Raw genomic sequence first — 21,421 nt, 5'->3', positions numbered from 1 at the left:
GTGGGCTTAGTTCACTAAAGGTGTCTGCACACTAATTTCAGCAGTTCTTAGTCAGTATTTACCAAACTTGGTCATATTGTTTATGGGCATAATATCTCGCTTTAGGTCTGTAACCAGCTAGATCCTCCAAGCCTCTTGAGTTTAAGACATTGAATTACTCAAAATTGTGAAAATTAGTGTGTTCTCTACCTTGAGCAGTTCTGATACAATTTTCACCAAACTTGGTCACAATGTTTATGGGCATGATAACCTGTTGGATTATACTAGTCTCGGTAGTTATGACTCGTGTAGTACCAAAACTTGGGGAAAACTGAAAGTGTCCATGGTCAAAACTATAGAGTACTTCTTATCTTGTGTTCACCAAACTTGGTCATGTTTTTTACCGACATAAAATATCAGCTAAGTCTGAAAACCATCCAGATCGTTCCAGTTGCTGTGGAGTTATGGCCATTTAATTACTTCAAATTACAAAAATTGACGTTTCCACTCTCCAATTCCAAGTTCATCAAACTTGTCTCCACTCTTTTATTAGAGTATTTTTTGTTCAATATTCATCAAACTTGCTCACAATGTTCATGGGTATAATAACCAGCTGGATAGTCATTCTTGAGTTGAATTACTTGCAAATTGAAAGGGCAATGCTCACCATACTTAGTCAGAATGTTCATAGCCATATCATCTGGCCAAATTGATGGTTTTTGTCGCAAAGGAGTTATGACCGATGAATAAGTCCCAGCTGAGATTGTGATGGAATAATGCACGGAGGGGCACCTGGGGATTACTTCCACCATGAAAAGCTGGAAAGTGTGAGGTCAAACCCTACCCCCACCCACCCCAAGTAGATCAGTAGTCGAGTACAAACTAAAAGGCACTGTTAAAATAAAAAAAAACTTGCTCAGCAACTTTGTGTTTTGACAGATATATATTGGAATGAAACTTTGCACATATAAGTAGGCTAGCTTGCCGTACGACCAAGATTTGGATGGAACATCAGATAAAGTAAATCAAATGAATTTACACAATAGCTCGAGTTGTGATAATGATGATAAATAATATTTAAGCTGCTGGGATTTCATATGGGACCAGTGGGGTCTTGCCGAGTGTTAAAAAGGATTCGGATGTCCACTAATAATTCGGAGTACGATAAAAATGATTGCTCACTTCATAATTGAGCCGCGCCATGAGAAAATCAGCATAGTGCATTTGCGACCAGCATGGATCCAGACCAGCCTGCGCATTCGCGCAGTCTGGTCAGGATCCATGCTGTTCGCTTCCAAAGCCTATTGCAATTAGAGAAACTGTTAGAGAACAGCATGGATCCTGACCAGACTGCACGGATGCGCAGGCTGGTCTGGATCCATGCTGGTCGCAAATGCACTATGTTTTCTCATGGCGCGGCTCAATAATCATGTTGTACCCCAGCCGGTTAGGACTGTATATGAGGCCTCAGGTATCAGTCACTGTTACTTAAATAGGAAGTATTCGCAAATTAAATTGAGAACAGCCGTTTACACCCAAATTAATAATATATTAGAGACCATTTTCCATGTATCTTGTTTAAAACACGTTTATGCATATATACAACGACCTTAATCCAATTTAGGCTCATTCTTTTTGAAATACATGTACTGGAGTTGACGTGTGATGTTTAATCGTGATTACTCCCTTAACTTAAAACATTTAAGTTATGTTTCCAGTTATACGACTGACTGTCAGTTAAATGACAACTTGAGTTTTGCTTACTATCCGAGAAACAAACACATCATAGTATACGTTTGTTTTATTTTTTACATATTGCAATAATAATCAGCCATAAACACTTTCCATAGAAAATCTGTTTTCAACATTGTCCGCCAGTTCCTCTTTGTTCAATTTTCTTAACCCTCTGATAAGCTGTGCAACGTCCGCGTGTCTGCGACTGAATGTCCGCCATTTTTCCAAACTTTTTAATGCTTGTTCTTCGTCGGTTTTGTCTCGTCTGGCACTGATAATATCGATAAGTTCTATGTCATGGAAGAGTTTTTCTGGCTCTCGTCTGGGTTCAAATGGCAAACACTCGTACAGTCTCTTCCATTCTCCTGCAATTTCTTGGGCGACATAATGACATGCTTCCATCAGTTGTCCTGTAAGTAACGCAGACGACACATTTATAAGAACAATTCTAAATGATTAGCTAATGCAAAGAGCTATAAAAATAAATACTTCTTTGGCTAATGTAGTTTTATATGCTAACAGCTATTGGAGCGTGTTCTGTTCTAGAAGTCTAAAAAAGCTTCCTTCTTGTATTTTTGTGAAATAAAATAGTCTGTCGTCTACAAAGGACAGCAATATATGTATTTAACCATTCCCATTATCACATTATTTAACTATTAGCGGGTGCATGTGAAGAACCAGGTAGACTCCTTTGAATTGTGTTTGACGCTTTCCGTCGATGAGCTATATATATACACATCGATTGCATTATAGTACCTTAATAAAATTATTTCTAGTACCAGAATACGGTCGATTGGTCGCGCTTATTTACATAAACGGCATAAAAGTTGTGACGTGACACACGCTGTTTCAACTGACGCCGCTGTAGAACACGAGTAACATTAAAGGTAAGCAAGGTTGGGTAACTAAAAAAAAACGAAACATTGGAAAGAGAAAAAAGCTTTAAATATAAAGAATGAATCACGATCCGAGTGTTCAATTTGGATATGAAATACATTGACCGTAGGCCTCGGACCCCCATAATAACTCTTTTATTATATACCCATATTAATTCTGTCTCTTCACAAGTAAATATGAACAGGCAGAAAGAAAATCCGTATTGTATGTTGCCGGACTACTTTCATTTAATATGCATGACGTGACACAGCGCATATACAAACTTCTCTTATTTCTATTTTAACATCGACAAAACACTGAAGATAACAAAACAACAAAACAAAAAGGTGGAGGTATATAATAGACAGTCATTACAATAGTAGCTAGATTTGTTTTGTTTTTTTGTATTCGGATCTCACGGATTTACAAGGACGGATCACACTCGGCGCTTGCGCGCCTCGTGAGATCCAATCTGGCAAAAACCACTCGAGCCGAATACAGCATCCCAGATTGAGCTACTGTTATGATAACCCTGTAAATGAAACACACAAAACTGTAAGTTTATTCCAGTATTCACGCATGCAAGGGATCTACCATACACTAGTAACTTTCGAACCTCTCGCGGATGAGAAAGGTAAGCCTGTCGTCTTTAGCGATTTATTTACTTACTTTTAAACTGTAAATATTGTGCTTTGAAAATACTTTATCTCAATGAAACGATTTATAGAATGTCCTTATATCTTGTTTGCATAGAATCTCTTAAATATTGAATTTAGGGTATGACTTTCGTTACAGTTAACGGTTACAATAATTTGTTTAGGATGTATCTCATTTAGAACTTCTGCACGTCTTCGAATAACTCTTGAGAAATGAATAAGAGATTTCATTTAAACAGAGAAACTGGCAACACTTTTTTGCATACTTATTTGTGAAAGAACGAACTTACCCTGTTGGTAAAATTCCCGCCGACGCCTGTACAGCTTGCGTAATGTCTCCGGAGACACTTTTAGAACCCGAATGTGTTTCATAACGTCCGTTTTCCTGTCTAGACTATCCAAACGTTCATGCATGGCCTTCAGTTCAATATTCATGCCCTCCATGCTTCGTGTCATTTCCTCCGCTTCATGCCTTATAGTCACTAATTCTACTTTCAGTTCGTACGTTCTGTCAGAAATCTCTTTGAGTTCTCGTTCATTTCTCAATTTTTGTCTCTTAGCTACTTCTAACCACTCTTCAAACCTGTCAATCTCTTTCATATGTCTGGCAAGCTTCATGTGCATTTCTTCCTCTTGTCTTGGCGAAAGCATGCGTCGGGTTGATAAGGCAGTTTTAGTCCCTTCAACGCTTTCCGCCTTTTGGGCAATTTGAAATTCTAGTTTTTCAATTTTCATTTGTAACGTATGAATACTGTGTTTTCTCTTTTTCTTCTCTTTTCTGTGAATGTTATAGTCTTTTTCAAGTTTTCTGGTTAACTTGGCTCTACGTTCTAAACTGCGTTCCAAGGAAGACCGCCGTTGGTGCAATTTGTTAACATCTTCTTGTAAAGTTTCCTTGTATCCAGTGTTAAACAAAATCTCCTGCTGAAGTTTGTCTGGATAAGACGCATCGTCGCTTATCCATTTTTTCACTTCATGGGCGATCTCAACAATCTGAACACATATGCTTTCCATGAGTTTTGCAATATTTTTACCCTCACTGACAAATTTTTCGAACGACGATTTCACATCACTGTACCTAAGAATATCCGCGTTTATTGCATCAATCATTTTCTCAATATCTTTCTTGTAGTTTCTAATTTGTTGTTCATAATCTACGACTATTCTTGCGTCTACTCCACCTGTTTCTTCAGCGAAACTATGACAGTATTTATATACGTGTTCCTTTACACAATTCACAATACGTTCCCGTATTAAAGGAATCATTACCTCGAATTCTTTTGATCGTTCACATATAACAATAAGGTCTTTAAAAGGTTCACTTGATTTAACTTTTTTGTCAACACTGTCGTCATCGATCTGTTCCAAAAATTCTTTCCAGTTATTGAATTCTGATGGATCAATTTTCCAACGACTAGCAACATCTCTAAACGTTTTAAGACAGTTCTCGTATTTGATTTCTTTATTTGTGAAGTATTTTTGCGCATATTTCTTGATAGTCGTGCAAACATTGTTCACTGTATCTTGTATGAATTTATACTCCACTTCTCTAGAGGGTGGAGGTCGACTTGTCCTACCTTGCCGGGACCTATACGTGTTCATGATTGTCATCGGGGATGTCCGGAAAGCTCCGGGTGTGACTCGAAAGTAGATTCAATGTTCCGAATCAAGTTCGCCTTATATATTGAGACGTTGAGCTAGCTGTTGTTCGGTACCTGTGATGGTGTTTATTAGCACCTTTTGTCAGTCCTGAAAAGAAAAAAGAAAACACACAAATATACAAATATTTGGCAGAGCGAATATATTATTGGTTGTTGTTAAACTTCAGTTGATTGAATGAAAGTCTGGTAAGTACCTAAATTTTCGAAAAATCCCGCAAAGGAAAGTCGGACTTACGGGGATGTAGGAAAAGACTTGTTGTGTTTAGGACATTTTAGAACCTCTAATCTAACCGGGTCTGTTTTATTGTGTTTCATTGCGTTCATTGATTTTAAAGTGTTTTTAAAAAATTGAGCCGCACCATGAGAAAAACAACAGTGCATTTGCGACCAGCACCCGCGCAGTCTGGTCAGGATCCATGCTATTCGCTTTCAAAGCCTATTGAAATTAGAGAAACCGTTAGCATGGATCCTGACCAGACTGTGCGGATGCGCAGGCTCGTCTGGATCCATGCTGGTCGCAAATGCACTACGTTGGATTTCTCATGGTGCGGCTCAATTTTGTTTACAGTGGATATTTTATTACCTCGCATAACACATTAAATTAAACAGGTTCCGCTTTTAATTGCTAGATAGTGATCTATTATTCCAAAGGATCTTCCTATACACATCTTAGTTGATAAGAAAAATGTATTCAGTTCTATATTTTTTTTTCATCTCGAATATATAATTTGTCTTTTTAGACGATGGGAATATAGCAGCCCACATCTTCGACAAAGGATTTTTTAAAAATTATTCAAGTATTTGTTGCTGATGAATTATATGGATACTGTCAATATCTCGGCCGTGCTTAAAAGGAGATAATTAATAACGGAAACCATTTGTTCTTGTTAATAGCAGTTTTGATTGGCAATTTAATGGACTCATTGTGAAGAATATTACAGATGGAAGTAAAATAAATGGAACAAATTATGAGCTGAGATATTGATTGTGTACGTAAGTTTCGCAGTAGGCCGTCATGTGCGAAATAAAATTTACAGTACGCGCTAGTTAGCTTTCACGTATAGTTAATAAATGGTAGCTTGGGAAATCTTATTTCTTTCTTTTCCAGTGTTATGCCGGTGCTTGAAAAACACATCTTACACTCTAGGGTTGTAATTTATGAATGGGTGCGTTAATTTTTGCGCTACTAGTACAAAACGTTGCTTAAAAGAAGAGCTTTTTTATACTTAGTTTCTTTAATTTATCGAAGAATACAGTATGCAGTGCGGATGGAAATATCTAGCTCTATGGTAGCTGTTTTTGGTAACCGTTCGATAAAGTCTCGATCCCGCCTAAACAGTTAGCCTCGAGTTGCCTATTTCCATCCACACCTTCAACCAATGGAATATTCTTATATTATCAGTATCACAGATTAAAAAATGCCTGGACTGAATATTCAAACAGAGTGTAGGAGTAGTCGTACATCTTGTTTCAAATTCACCGAGATAACCAAAACCGCGTCAGGTTTCGTCAAATATCAAATGTATACGTATATGTTTTTGCAATGAGTTGCAGCTTAGAATTTTGTAAGCGACCACACGCTTGTCATACCACTGTATCAAATCATAAAGTGTAACTTCAAAGCCTAGCCATATGCAGCATCTTGTTCTGTAAAACCAATCGGGGAAAATAAGTGATAGAACAACATCGTTGTACTAAATGACTGGGGGAAATATTATTAATTAGATGATTTGACATTTAATGGCATTTTCTGCTTTTTTGTTTTGCATTTTACCGATTGTATAAATTTGTTTTGCCGGTAACCACGGCTACGCGTCAATTCCCGTAATTCAGAGCCAAGAGTAAACATTCAGATCTAATTACGATCGCTTTTTTTTACTCCCAATTTATTTCCTGTCAATTCTTTGATCGCACTTTCTAACGGAAATTGAAAGCTGCGGCGTAGAAGGTAACGTAAAATGCGAAATATGTCGCATTTTACTACACATTCATTGTCTATATCAACAGTTTCACGATTTTGTAATATTACTTGTTCAATTTATTTTACTGCATTTTCGTGAAGAAACGTACTAGTATTTGAACTAATATCTAGTCAACTTTCTGGGAAAATTGCGATGTTATTTGGCTAGGCCGTGACTCAGACAGGACCTGGTGTCGAACTCGCGACATTTATATTTAGTGGCCTACACACTTGTGACAATATTTTGCCAATCGGAATACTAGTGAAACCCGATAGTATGGATTTTATATAACCATTCCATGGCTTAAAATCTTGTTAAGCCTCTCGTAGTGTTTTTATATGCTTTCCGCAGCCTTAACGTACTAAAACGTATTAGCGTCTGGTGGCCCTTTTACGCTTCCGTAGAAACAACCTTTATTACACGAAATTTATTTTGAAAATATTTCTGAAATGTCTAGGTCTGCAGCACTCAAATACGGTATCTTACATCTGAGGCATATACTGACACTCTCAGACAACATCAAAAATGACCTTTTGAGCGATTTGATGAAGTTCCAAAATTATCAATGTACCCTTGGTCCGTTACGGACCCCTATGGGATTTGTGTTTATCCCGAGCTCAAATATCTTTTCGTAGATGAAAAGCTGACATGCCGTACTAAAGCCCAGGTAATTTCAATTCGTACGAAAGTGCTGAAAATTGACTCCCCAATAGCAAAAAAAAAAAAAAAAAAAAAAACAAAAAAAAAAAAAAAAAACCCAAAAAAACAAAACAAAAAAAAAAAAAAAAAAAAAAGCAAGAGGGTCATGATGACCCTGGATCGCTCACCTGAGTGATATGAGCTACATGTTTCAAATGTCAAACTGATGATAAAATATTAAGAAAGTCAGTAGGTCACATTCATGGTCAATGAAATTCAGTTTTACGATTTGTGTGCAAAACTGTGTATGTCATCAAAATTTCAAGGCTGTATCTTAAAAAACAAGAAAGTAGATCAGTAGGTCAAGCTCACAGTCAAATGACATCATATTACTTGGGGTCATCAGGTAATTATAATTAAACAGTCTTGTAAATAAAATCAGATGATCTTTTAAGTATTTTTCCTATATAACCCACATAATAACTAAGTGAAACCAGGGCGGGGCCTCTTTTAACCCCGGGGGCATAATTTGAACAATTTTGGTAGAGGACTACTAGACAATGCATCATACCAAATATCAAAAGCCTAGGTCGTATGGTTTCAGACAAGAAGATTTTAAAGCTTTTTCCTATATAAGTCTATATATAACTTGGGACCCCCAGGGCGGGGCCTCTTTTCACCCAAGGGGTACAATTTGAACAATTTTGGTTGAGGACCATAAGACAATACTACAAACCAAATATCAAAGGTGTAAGTGTTGTGGTTTCAGACAAGAAGATTTTTAAACTTTTTTTCCTATATAAGTCTATGTAAAACTTAGGACCCCCGGGGTGGGGCCATATTTGACCTAGGGGGATAATTTGAACAATCTTGGTAGAAGACCACTAGATGATGCTAAGTACCAAATATCAAAGCCCTAGGCCATGGGGTTTTGTACAAGAAGATTTTCAAAATTTTCCCTATATAAGTCTATATATAGGCCTAAAGCATGTGACCTCCGGGGCGGGGCCATATTTGACCCTAGGGGGATAATTGGAACAATTTTGGTAGAGGACCACTAGATGATCCTACACACCAGCTATCAAAGCCCTAAGCCCTGTTGTTTTGGACAAGATGGTTTTTAAAGTTTTTCCTTTCGGTTGCCATGGCAACCAGAGTTCTGCATGGAATTCGATTCTTTGAACAGTTTTGAAAGGGGGGCACCCAAGGATCATTCCTGTGAAGTTTGGTATAATTCTGCCCAGTGGTTTTCAAGAAGAAGATTCTTTTAGAAATTGTTGACGGACGACGGACGACGCACGACGGACATCAATCGGTCACAATAACTTCGTGACAGGTGAGCTAAAAAAGAGAAGAAGTCCACGCGCATACATTTAGACGGGGTGACCCCTGCGCGTGACCCCTGACTATCTACGAATCAAAATACGGTTTTTGTTTTTAAGTTTAGCATTTTTACTTTCATTTTCTTTACTTCCGGTAATAGCTGAAGGTCGAGTGACGTCATTTTCTGTGTTGTCAAAAACATTATATATGCCTGACGAGACTGCATAAATATGTGCTGGCCGTCCTAAGGTTATACCATGTTTTATCGTTGTTTCTTTCGAAGTAATATTCCGCGTTCCCGGTTTAGTTCAATTTTTATAATGGAGGGGTCGTAGGTTCGAATACCGGACAAGGCGTGACTGACTGAGGACAGTTACCTCATACTCCAGTCGCCCCAACATTGCATTGCGCGTAGGGAAGTTCTTAGTTTACAAAATCGTGGCGAGAAAGGCAATTAAGTCTGTAATTCAGTAAAAAAAAAATGTGCTTCCATGTTGAAGCCGGAAGAATCTCGAAGTAAATAGATTTTATTTACCCCCCCCCCCCCCCCCCCCCATTTTTTTTCGCAATTTAGTGTCCTCTACTTTTCTTTTGATTTATCTTGATTCATTTTTTATAGTACTTTTATTGAAAACAGGTGTAGGAAAAAGTGAAGTTTTATAAAAGACACATAAGTAATACCTGAAGTTGCCGGTTTTTATATGAAACAACGGATCTGAATTAGTGAACATTAACCTAAAACTTTGCCTTTCGACAAATGTTATTACACACCTTGTGTAGTTGGTGTTTGCCGTGTTTGCTTATACTTGCAGCAAAGTTATTTAAAGTTATATTGAATTTTGTATACGTTACTTAAAGATTATACTGATCTTAATAAATAATTTCATAATTTCCTTTCTTAAACGCATGTAAAAGAATCTAAACATCAATAAAGATAAAAATGCACATGGATTTTGAGAGATGTCTTAAATGTACATATTTTTGTAGCCTGATGATGATTTTTGATCAATTTTTTTCAAAATGCTATATTTTCATTTTGGTCTGGCATTGTCAAATATGCATGGATTGCAACGAATATTTTTCAGAAATCTTTATTTTGTAACTGAAGATGAATCAGCAAAGTTTCATTCGTATGAATTTAAAAACACAGTTACGGCAGATTAAATATTTTTAAAAGTCTCAGTTTCATTTTTTTTAAGAAACGTTGATGAATAAAGGCCCTGATAATTGGCGACAATACGTATTGGTATTATATAATGATCTGATTTTTTTTATTAATATATAACATTTATTTTCACCAACTTTATCATTAGTCTGTGTCTTATAACAGGTTTTCAGAACATGCACCCTAACTACGGGCGGCGAATAGCTTTAAATAGAATAAATGGGTCATGTTTCCAAAAAAGAAGAAGAAAAAAAAGAAATATGACACATTGATTAATTGTATTAAACTCCATATTTGATAGTTAAGAAATTCGTATACATAAAAAATTAAAATGATAAAAGCCAGACAGAAACAATTTCAAGACAACTTAAAACTGATAAAAAACGTTTAAACTTAATTTTGGGAGGAAAAAAGTAAATAATTGAATCAGGAAATATGATAATTTAAGAGAATCTCAGATAGCACCAAGATAATTTATTATACCCAGACTTTTATAAGTTCTATAACAACTTATGATATCATTTATAGTACGCCGTAATCTCACTTAAAACAAGTTTATCTAAGGCTTTTGTGATATTATCAGATAGCACTATTGAAACTGACGTAAGTTGTTGTATATGGGATCTTTGGCTTTCATACCTAAGTGATGTTCATGACAAAGCAGAATAGTGTGGATGTAATTTATTGGCAAAATAAGTAATTTTATCACTAAAGCCGGTTTCCCAACCTACAATTTAGTATAATCTGTAACTTAGTTTATACTAATTTCTGTAATCTATAATTTAGTGTATACTTCTGTAAAGGGTTAAGTCACGATATCTTTTAAACGGATAAATAAATAAACCCTAAATTACATCGGGTTGATACTTTTTGCACGAGATGTCTACTACTTTACTACGTAACTTTAAACATAGTATACATAGTCTTTGATATATATATCTACAAACTACCTGGATGTTCGTATAATAATAATAGTAATGATAATAATAATAACTATTAAGAACTTACAAAATATCTAGATGCTCTATAATAATAATAATAATAATAATAATAATGACAACAATAATAATAATAACAATAATAAAACTGTCCAGAACTCGCTGAAACACTTTAAACTTTTTTACACTTTCTGATATCGATCTCTAGCTCAAGAAGACGAAATCAAAGAACGTTTGGTTCTCGAGTCAACACACCCGCCTATCTTATTCGGAAGTAAGCACTTTTCCTTGTAGCAGAAATGTCGTCCACTGTTACATCATAAGAAATTATTTTTAAAGTAAAAACACTTACGAAAGAAAATGCAAAATAAAAGAAAACGAAATGAAATTATAAGATGAGGTGTATTGAATAAAAAAAATATAAGATTAAAAGATGTCATGGAATTTTACTTTTTTCTCTCTCATATTATGTATAATTTTAACTTTTAAACTTTGTTTACTAGTATCTGTTATTTTTCTTTAAAAATGATAAAAAAAGAGAGAGAGAGAAAAAAGAATTAAAAATCTTCTCTTAACATACCGCACAAATATATCCGTTTCTATTTCCCTAAGGCAGAGAGTTATTTTCACACCAGTTAAATCAACTGTGCACCGATCAATGTCAGCTATCCATTGAAGACTTTCCTATCACAAACTTGCTCCACACATGACCAATCCGTTCTTTGGATTTAAATTCCGCGGTCCAGTTTCACCCAATTCAAGTACGGCCTTATTTTAGATATAGGATAAAAACCGAAGTATAAAGAATCTTTGATTAAACAACGAAAGCTGTTTTGTTCCGTTAAACACCAAAGATGTTTACTTTTGAATGTTCGATGTATTTGAATGGGCTTAAAGTAAATACGGCTGTCGACTTACGGAGGAATACACTATTTAGGTGATTTAATGATAGAAAATTTCACTGGCCCATTTAACACTTTTATGATTATGGGTAATATAAATATTTGCTACATAAGTGCAGCAATTTAGGCCTTAGTCTCAACATGGGTATCATTAATGACAAAAATGTCATCGCGTTGGTAGATAATGTTCGGTATCAGGCCTTCTTAATTAAAATTGATAATATATATATTGTAGGAAGATAAATATGTATCTGTTGAGTTATTCAAGTCGTGCGATGCATGGGGCTCTGAAAAAAGATGAAAAGGTACGGCCAGAAATTCTTGAGAGGCTTGACTGTATTCTATAAAGATCAAATTCTACGAGTTAATTTTCTCAAAGAACGGTCTTTGATTTGTTTTGTTTTCATGGTGCTTAAAAACGCTTAAAGACGAGATCCCAGCTTTAATTGTCGACGAAGACCCCAGTTGCCCCATACAGGCATTTTTTCAGGCACGGGAGTGCACCCGGGGGATAACCATCGACCAGCCGTAAAACTGCCGGATTATTATCAGAAATGGTTGCACAAGCAGCGTCAACCTACAGACGTGAGGAGCAAGCTCTTCAAAGTCAGCGATCGGCCACGGAGGCGCACGGAACGGCCTTTGAGTAATACTTTGAATTTGACAAAAATCATACATTATTCATTATGTAAATAAATTATTCATGATTTAATACATAAAATGCACCAAACAATTCTCATATTCAAAATTCAATAGAAAGTAGATCAAACTAAGCAAAATCAACGACATTGACCTTCCTTTTTAATTTGAAAACTGAAGTGTTTAAACTTTTATATTTGTCTTTTTAAATATCCGCTATTCAAATAGGGCATTTAATGTAATCCTTGACAAACGATTTATATACGACATGCCAATAATGCAATCTCTTAAATAATGTAGAGCAAAAGGATCAGATTTCAATTATTACATTTTTTCTGATATAAAAATAGTTGAAAGTTTAAACTTTTGAAAAATGAAATCCTGCTTAATCATTCAATCAAATAGTCTATATTTAACGCCCACATTAGAAATGAAAATAAAGCTTCAAAAAATAAGACATTAAAATGTTTTCATATTAAGAGGTTAATACGAAAATATCACTTATAAATGATGAAGAATACTGAGCAAGGAGAATCTCGCTGCGACAGAACGAAATAACGAGATGGCATAAATCAGCCACCATACTTAAAGCCCATAATAAGGCTGTACGAGCGTGTTTTTTTTTCATTCAGAATATCAGCCATTTTGAAAAATATTTCTCTGAATACTTCTTTCTAACAAAATTTATACCGAAAATAAATGCTAAATCATCAAAATATGGCTAATACCCATGTACCGATTAACCAAACCGATTCTAGGTTTTCGAAATAAAATCGCCCTTTTTTGGCTGGCATTTGCCTTAATAGGATGTAAGATGCACATGTTATTTCAAATATCTGTTTAAGTAGATGAGGTTTGGTTCTGATATTTTCCCAGTGATATTATATAGTGATAAGGTACAATTGAAATTAAAGTTTTCCATATTATATTGATGAAAAAAAAGAACTTAAAATATCTAAAATGACCAGTTAGATGCACGGTGATCCCAACTTTCTTTCTTTCCATTTTGAAACATATTGGTGTGACATTAAAGCAGCAAAATATTTTTAAATCTTAATATCAGATTTTTTTATGTAGATTTAAATACATTTTGTCCATTGAAAAAAGTGGGTGGGGTAAAACATTTATGTCAACGTGTAAAAATGAAAGAGATTTTGTTAGTGACAATTATGCTGATATCACCTTGTATTGTAACATATAAGACCTGAAATCCGTATAACATGAAGTGAGATATTATGTGTTTTATAAAGTAACCTCACTTTTTCTCAGTTTTACTTAATTTCAGAAATGCTTTAACAATGACTGAAGGAAATGTCCTATAAGATAAAAACGAATGCGGTGATCTGAGCTTTTTCTGCTCTTTTTTGTCTTGGAAACTAATGTTCTTAAAGTTAACAGAGTATGAAAACATCCTTAACTGTAAAAAAATCATCCAGCATCCTTAACTAGTACAATAATTACTTCTTGAACATCAATGGCGGTTGATTAATCAACCCGAGGTGTTTCATCTTGGGATTAATCAGCCGGACAGGTATGTATCTCTCTGTTCTGGGGGCTTTGTCTCACTCTATCCCGCTGGTCAGATCGTTCCGTGTTTGTACTAGTAAAAGATTAATTTGGCACCCGGAGTGGCTGCTGTTGCGCTATGTAAAGCGCCTTTGAACGTGTTAAGGGCGCTTATATATAAATTTGATATAATACATGTATATGCTGTTAGTTTATACATTCCATATACAGTTACTATGATATTTTGAAAAAAATTATTAGAGTCTTTACAGTAATAGAGTGTCCGGTTCGAATGCTGGAGGTCGCGGGTTCGATCCCCGGTTGCATCATACCAAAGACCTGAAAAATACTGGTTCCCTTGCTTTGCCCTTAGAATTGAAAGAGAAACAGGCTTCTTTTCTCTCATACCCTCATGGCGATGAATTTCATCAGGAAAGAGATGTCAATAGTGATTAATATAAGTTGTTTATTGTGCTGCACAATAAACCTAAAATAAATTTGCATATACTAAACCTGGGCGTGTGCCTTTCCTAAAATCCTTGAAAGGTGAAGTACCCGAGACGTAATAATGTAGAGCAAAACGATCAAATTTCATTTAGAGTAAATAATCGGGAATAGAACATAGCTGAACGTATTATTCAAATAGTCTATGACAACACAACAGAAGTAAAGTTTAAATGTGCACATCTTAATCAGAAAAAAAAAATACTTTGAAAAACGATAAAAATGTTTTGATTTCTGTTTTTTCGACAGTTACGTTAATTTTACGTAACAGGTACTCATTTGTGGGAATACTTAGTTCTATAAACATCATAAATAACCAACTGAATATATATGCATATGAAATGCATTTTTTCTTTTTATTCAGAAAAAGTTCGCGGACTGGTCCTTCAGTGCAACGTCTTGGGTCAAAATACGAAACTGGTCCTTCAGTGCAACGTCTTGGGTAAAAATACGAAACTGGTCCTTCAGTGCAACGTCTTGGGTCACAATACGAAACTGGTCCTTCAGTGCAACGTCTTGGGTCACAATACGAAACTGGTCCTTCATTGCAACGTCTTTGGGTCACAATACGAAACTGGCCCTTCAGTGCAACGTCTTGGGTCAAAATACGAAACTGGCCCTTCAGTGCAACGTCTTGGGTCAAAATACGAAACTGGCCCTTCAGTGCAACGTCTTGGGTCAAAATACGAAACTGGCCCTTCAGTGCAACGTCTTAGGTCACAATACGAAACTAACCCTTGCTACTTGGCTGAACTGTGCAGGAAAGATTGATGAGTCAGAAAAAAATGTTTTGCCCTATTTATGAACTTAAGTACACGAAATGAGACACTTCTTCAAACCAAACTTGGCTCTGCCCAATATAAACTGTTCTTGCAGTGATTGTCATTGTTTCCCTTGAATCACTAAAATAAATATTCTCAGTGCGACAAGTAGACAAGTTTAAATGAATCGAATGAAATGCTCAAGAGTTTAATTAATACTTATTTAATTAGCATTTCAACCTACCAAGCGATCCTGGATTCTGTCTCTCTACTTTCAAAGTGTTCTCTGGATGTGACCGAGTAATGATACTAGAAGAATAACTTCGGACCGATTATGTTAAACATTTGGCCCCCAGTTTATCCAACTCCCGACTCCTGGACTCGTAATCTGGTGAGCTAACCAAGAACCCGGATGTAATTATAGGGGAAAAAGGACGAGTCTTGCAATAGTATGAAATATAGCGTATAAAATCAAAGCCGTTCTTGCAAATGGCATGTATAAATCAGCAAAAAGACACAACATTTCTGGGGTTAATACCTTAAATTCGGGGGGAAATGACATTAAGAAGTTAAGCACGTTAAGTACGTTTTAAGGACATTGATTGAACGTCAAACTGGTCCGTGTGTCGTGCCTTTCAGTGTCAATCGACATGTCAATATTATAATCCTCTGAATAATATAGAACAAAACGATCAAATTTCTATAAACAAATAACTGACAATGATGTTATATTAGAAATGAAATACTGTACAGCTTAACAGACTGTATTTAACTTATAAACTCAACGCTATAAACGCCAGTTTTGACTAAATAACATGCATAAATGAATAATAATAAATACATTGAAAGAAGGGACAAGAAAAAAACGATGAATTATTACGAAAGTGTTCGAATATTAGGTTTTTATAGGAGCATTTGTTAAACTATTTTTCGAAATTATTCCGTTTTACACATACCAAATTCGATTCATTTAATTTGAAAGGCGATCCAGGATGATCCAGGTCAAAGAGCGATGCAATATTAAAACTAGTTTGAATATAAATGTAATTTAAAACATTATATGTTAAACCGAATTCAAGTATGAAAATATCACGTTTAATTAACGAATATATTGACGTATTTTGTACCAATCAGGCGCACAGAAGAAATACTACTGCATGTGATCTATCATATTTTAATTTTAGGATCGGAATGATATAATATGAGGATCATGCAATCTTGTTCGATTATAATGCTCATGAATAAATCAACAGTAGATTATACCGTGGGGCGTGTAACCTCTTCGCAGTGATTAAATATTGTATATATATGAAAAAAAATTTTTTTTTAGGGATTAACGTCACACCGACACAATTCTAGGTCATAAGATGACTATCCAGCTTTAGATGGCGGAGGACCCTCCGTGCATTATATTATCATTAGTGGGTACCTGGGTAGAACCAGCGACCATTCGTAAGCCAGCTGGAGGGCTTTCTCACATGAAGATTTTAACGCGAGGCTCGAACCCATATCAATGGGGGGCAAGTGATTTGAAGTCAGCACATTTAAACAATCGGCCTCGGATGTCTCTATTTTATCCACATGTTTTTACATAAAGACATCAAAATCTCAGGCATATATTATTATAGCAGAACTGGCCATGCCTTGATATACTTAGACAACCTGAAGAGGTTATATGCCTGCTAGATAATTTCACACGGGCGTAGCTTCGTATGGAGGAAAATTAGACTCATCGAGTTTAATCACACGTAAAAACATTTTGATGTAGCTTAAAGTATGTGTCATTTACCTTTTTATACAATTATCAAAACATTAATGTAGACTTTTTAGCTTTGTAAACGGTTTGATAATATTCAATATATTGTCTTTCTGATTAATAAATTGAATTTTATAAAACCGAATTTGAAGAAAATAATTTTTGCATGTACTTTATGTCTGTCTATCTACAGTGAGATACAGGTCCGGATCCAGATACTAGGAGGGGGAACAGTTTAGAACAAAGGCGTCACCAGTGAGGCGCATAGTGCCAACTAGGGGTAGCTACGGGAGGGGGCCCTCCGCTTGTGTTAGACGGGACAGGGGTCTCCGCCTGGAAAATTTTGAAATATAGATATGAAATTGTGACCTGTGGTTTATGTTTTGTAAATTTTGAGAAAGTATTATTCCTTTGCCAAAATAGCTGGGTTCAATACAACTTTGATGAGTTTAGGTCACTTTTCTGACAACTGGAGTGGGTGGCATGGCCCCCTGGGCTCGGTCTTGAAGCCGGGCCTGAGATATATTTATTAAAATACTGACAACTTTGTGAAATTACTTCTTTTTGGTTTATCACAACTGCAAACGGCTGAATAATCTATATTTATTCAACCGTTTTATTTCCAAATTAACTACACTGTTCCAGCTGAAGACGAAAATGATCGTTTGAAGTGTTCTGTAAATGAGTAAAGGTATATTTTCGTACGTTCATAATAATTGATTAAAGCATGCTGTATTTAGTTATGCTGCCGAGGAAATGGTTATAGTTAAGGCATAATTATAAAGTTCTGCTTTAACTTCTGATTTACAAAACGTCTTGCTATATTAAACAAAAGCGATGCTACCTTGTTATGGTGTATCATGTGATCATCAAATCAGTAAGAAGATCCTTTGTAAGCATAGAATGCAACCAAGCAGAATAATAGCAGACTCGGTTTGACTGAGTTTGTTCCTGAGAGGTGATGGAAAATGCAACACCTCTCACGCCCCTCTTAGCACCGGCTTATATAACAACACTGAATCGAAGTACGGGGAGACTTTTTACAGCTGCCACACCGCGCATAAAGATTGCTGCGGAGTTTGTTACTATGTTTAAAGAGTTAGCCAAGACCACATACTGCAAGAAGATTAGATAACATAGTTTGTTTTAACATAGTAGCATGCACTTTAGACAAGATTACACTTCACTAACAAATTTTAAGATAATAGCACGCTCTGTAGAAAAGATCACATTATGCCTTAATAAGGTAGAATAGCTCTATTAACATAATAACGTGCTGTTTAGATTAGTTCAGATGATACTTTAATAACATGACATAGCCTTTTATAACGAACTAACACGCACTGCAACAAGATCATGCTTTTATATAATAACATGGCTAGCAAACATTATAAGACTCTATTTTGAATAGTTAACATCACTCTTCGAACGGTATGATAACGTAGCTTTTTAACATAATAAGACACTGTTTTGAAAAGTTAAACACCGCGCTTTAAAATCATATATTTGCTTTTTTAACACATTAAAAGACTGTTTTGACAAGTTAATACCGCACTCTGAAATGATAACATGAAACGTCATTACGTAAGACAGCTGCAGCGTACCATAGTTGGCTAATGTTACCATTCTGAAGCTCTACATATGAACATTTAACATTTGTTGGCATGTTTAATCTATGATGATTAAAAATTAATATAATGCTAAACTGGCGGAAAATGGATAACCTGTTTGACACCGGCTGCAAATAACGGAGTATGTAATTAAAACACATTCAGTTCTACGCTTTTGCAACGGGACTTCTTTGCCTTTAAGGTTTCTCACCTTCAAAGCAGGCTTTTATAGCACGAATATTATGTACTGGTTAGACATAAAAATCAGAAAGAAAAACATAATGATAAGTATTAGTATGTATATGAAATCAGACACTTCTTCAAACAAAAATAAGTCGATTGGTCTGGACCCTGTCCAAGTATCAGAATTAATTGTTTTCGAGTGATTGTCAATTGTTGTGTATCGCTAGGATAAATATTTACAGCGAAAAGTTATAATATAACATGCTAAAACATTTTAATTATATACTTTAATGCAGTTTCAAACGGCATTTTCGTTACTCAGTCCGATTCAATTCAATATTTTATTATGCATAAACAAATGAATGTCCATCAGACCATCACCAGTACAACAGCGTACAACACAATGTTTACAAAAGAGGAAAGCCTGACATGCAATTATAATTTTTTAACACTATCGCATGAACAAAATGTGTACCTAATAAGTTATTACAACTTTCAAAGATAAAGTAGGTGCAATTCAAAAATTATACGACGTTATTAACATTCAAATTATAAGAGATCTTAACTGCAGAAATTTTAACTGCCAGTAGCTGTAAATAATTAAGCCATGGCTGGCTATAATAGACATACTAATAGAAAATGATATTCATTTTCGATGCAGTTCATATTACATTTAGTGCATATTCTCTGTTGTTTTTTTTTTCTCTCTCTGTATTACTATATCTCCCTTCTAATAATTTAATACATATAAGTAACGATGGCAATTAAACCTAATTAGCTTTCTGAGGTTTAACCTTAATACTAACGTGTTGGCCAAACGTAACTAAATCAGCTCTGGAAGACAAATAACCCCTAGACCTGTAACGTCAATCTTCATGGAACACATTTGCCTCCCCAGTGGATCGAACTCCTGAATCATGGAGTGGAAGTCCTGTGTTGGTCTTACTGGGGTAATTCTTCTGGTGAATCCGGAAGAAATAAAACTTAACCTATTAATCAAATCCGGAATATAACATAACGATGGGATGATGGAAGCATGCGTTTTTAAGATGTGTAATTTAGGTAAATAGGATACATAGTTATTAATAGTTCCAACACACCTTAGAAATGACACATAAAATCACAGTTTCACCTGTTGCCTTATTAATTCCATGATTGGTATCCGGGCAGGCAGACATAAAGACGTTAAGCACGTTGTAAAAGATATTGATTTTGAAACTTACGATGCCTTAGAACAATTTTAGGCTTTGCAAAAATAGATCCCCGAATAAAAGAATCTACGTGTACAGTAAAACGATTGATTTCTCGTTTCTGTTCATTCATCAAGATTGTTATCACCTGTCATGTTCTGTATGCGTTGTTGATATCTGGTACAATGGTGTTAATACAGTTCTGCTTTCTTAATGTTTGTTTCACATAATTGTATTATTCTTGAAACATCAAAAAGATTTGAAACGTCCATAGAATATTATAACATTCTTTAACGTATCTCTGTTGCTATCTTTGATAAAAATGTGCATGTGTGTATGATCCTAACAATAATATGCAGAATTGAAATGTGCAACAAGTGAGACTAGAGGTTAGGGGGGTAGGTTTTTTTTTTTTAGCTCAGAAGCCGTTATTGGTAGCACAGTTTGGGTGCTACTTTGTGTGTTTAAACAATGTTCAGTCACATAAACGACGGTGTCGGCTTGTAGAAGTTAGCACAATGTCTAAGACTATTGACATAATATGTAAAGTAGGAGTCCTAGACAGTATATGGAAATTTATAATTACCGAATATAAGAAAATAGTTCGTAAATACAATTTTGATTGTAAAAAGACAAAGTGCAGGTGTATATATAAACATGAAATTATTAAAGTATACTATAAACTTTTAAGTATTATTACATTTGCATATATTTGCATATAAAATGTCCGTTTTTGTTTTTATTCTGTAAAAATTGTTAGAAATTTTTTGCATAACAAACAGGCAGTTTTCATACAACAAACAAAGTGAGATAATCATAAAAATGTATAATGTAATGCATTACTAGTAATTACATCTGGTTCGTGTAAGGGTTCAGAAAGGGTTTCATTCACATGCCAAAGAAATAATAATATCTGCATACTTACAGCTTTAATCGCAGCTTTTAGAACCTACATGTCCGAAATATTCAACAACTCAGTTTCCATTCCTGACATTGTCGGATTGTTCCCTTAAATTATACACACGCGACGTTGTATTTTGATGTTAACGTAACATTTTAGCGTTATTTTTGGGCGCTTTATTTCCTTCTTTTAACAATATCCTTATGTAATTGAAATTTTTCTTCAGCAAAAAGAAAAAAAAATGCCACAAATAAAATCTACACGTAGTGAATGGCGGTTCATGTAACGAAAACTGATCAGGTCTGTTAACTGTTAATATTTCGTCTATTGGAAATGTTGAATTGTATCACACTGAACAAATATAGGCGGTGAACTTAATCAATTCTTACGACGCTGTACAATGAGCCTATCGTTCCAAACCCGTTAGAATCAACGACCTGTAATGTCAAGTTTTATCGGCTGGGTTATTTGATACGGTTATCATGTTTATCTGCCGTTTCCACCTTTTCATTTTTATTTTGTTCTGTACATATAGCA

At 35.2% G+C, this 21,421-nt stretch overlaps 1 protein-coding gene across 2 annotated transcripts; it reads right to left on the bottom strand.

Annotated features, from left to right (window-relative positions):
• Positions 1-1,765: 1,765 nt before the first annotated feature.
• On the bottom strand, positions 1,766-21,214 carry LOC123552316 (myosin-13-like). 2 transcript variants are annotated; one of them, XM_045341879.2, is made up of 3 exons: positions 20,909-21,214; positions 3,536-4,994; positions 1,766-2,123 (listed from the first exon to the last, which is right to left on the bottom strand). In XM_045341879.2, the coding sequence occupies exons 2-3, from the start codon at positions 4,854-4,856 to the stop codon at positions 1,807-1,809; spliced, it is 1,638 nt and encodes a 545-aa protein (XP_045197814.1). In that variant the 5' UTR covers positions 4,857-4,994; positions 20,909-21,214; the 3' UTR covers positions 1,766-1,806. The 2 variants fall into 2 exon arrangements, with proteins under 2 accessions (XP_045197814.1, XP_045197822.1); XM_045341887.2 differs by lacking the exon at positions 20,909-21,214 and adding an exon at positions 11,513-11,776.
• Between the last annotated feature and the right edge of the window lie 207 nt (positions 21,215-21,421).

The sequence above is a fragment of the Mercenaria mercenaria genome, chromosome 15, assembly GCF_021730395.1.
Source record: "Mercenaria mercenaria strain notata chromosome 15, MADL_Memer_1, whole genome shotgun sequence".
Classification (NCBI taxonomy): Eukaryota; Metazoa; Mollusca; class Bivalvia; order Venerida; family Veneridae; genus Mercenaria; species Mercenaria mercenaria.
The sequence above is the reverse complement of the archived record's forward strand: the minus strand, read 5'-3'. Positions and strand labels throughout refer to the sequence as shown.

Excerpts from the sequence above, each read along its gene's own strand:
- LOC123552316 (XM_045341879.2), bottom strand. The coding sequence starts at position 4,856 with ATGACAATCATGAACACGTATAGGTCCCGGCAAGGTAGGACAAGTCGA. Across the intron at positions 2,124-3,535 it reads GCGGGAATTTTACCAACAGG|GACAACTGATGGAAGCATGT; the intron begins GTAAGTTCGTTC and ends CGTTACTTACAG.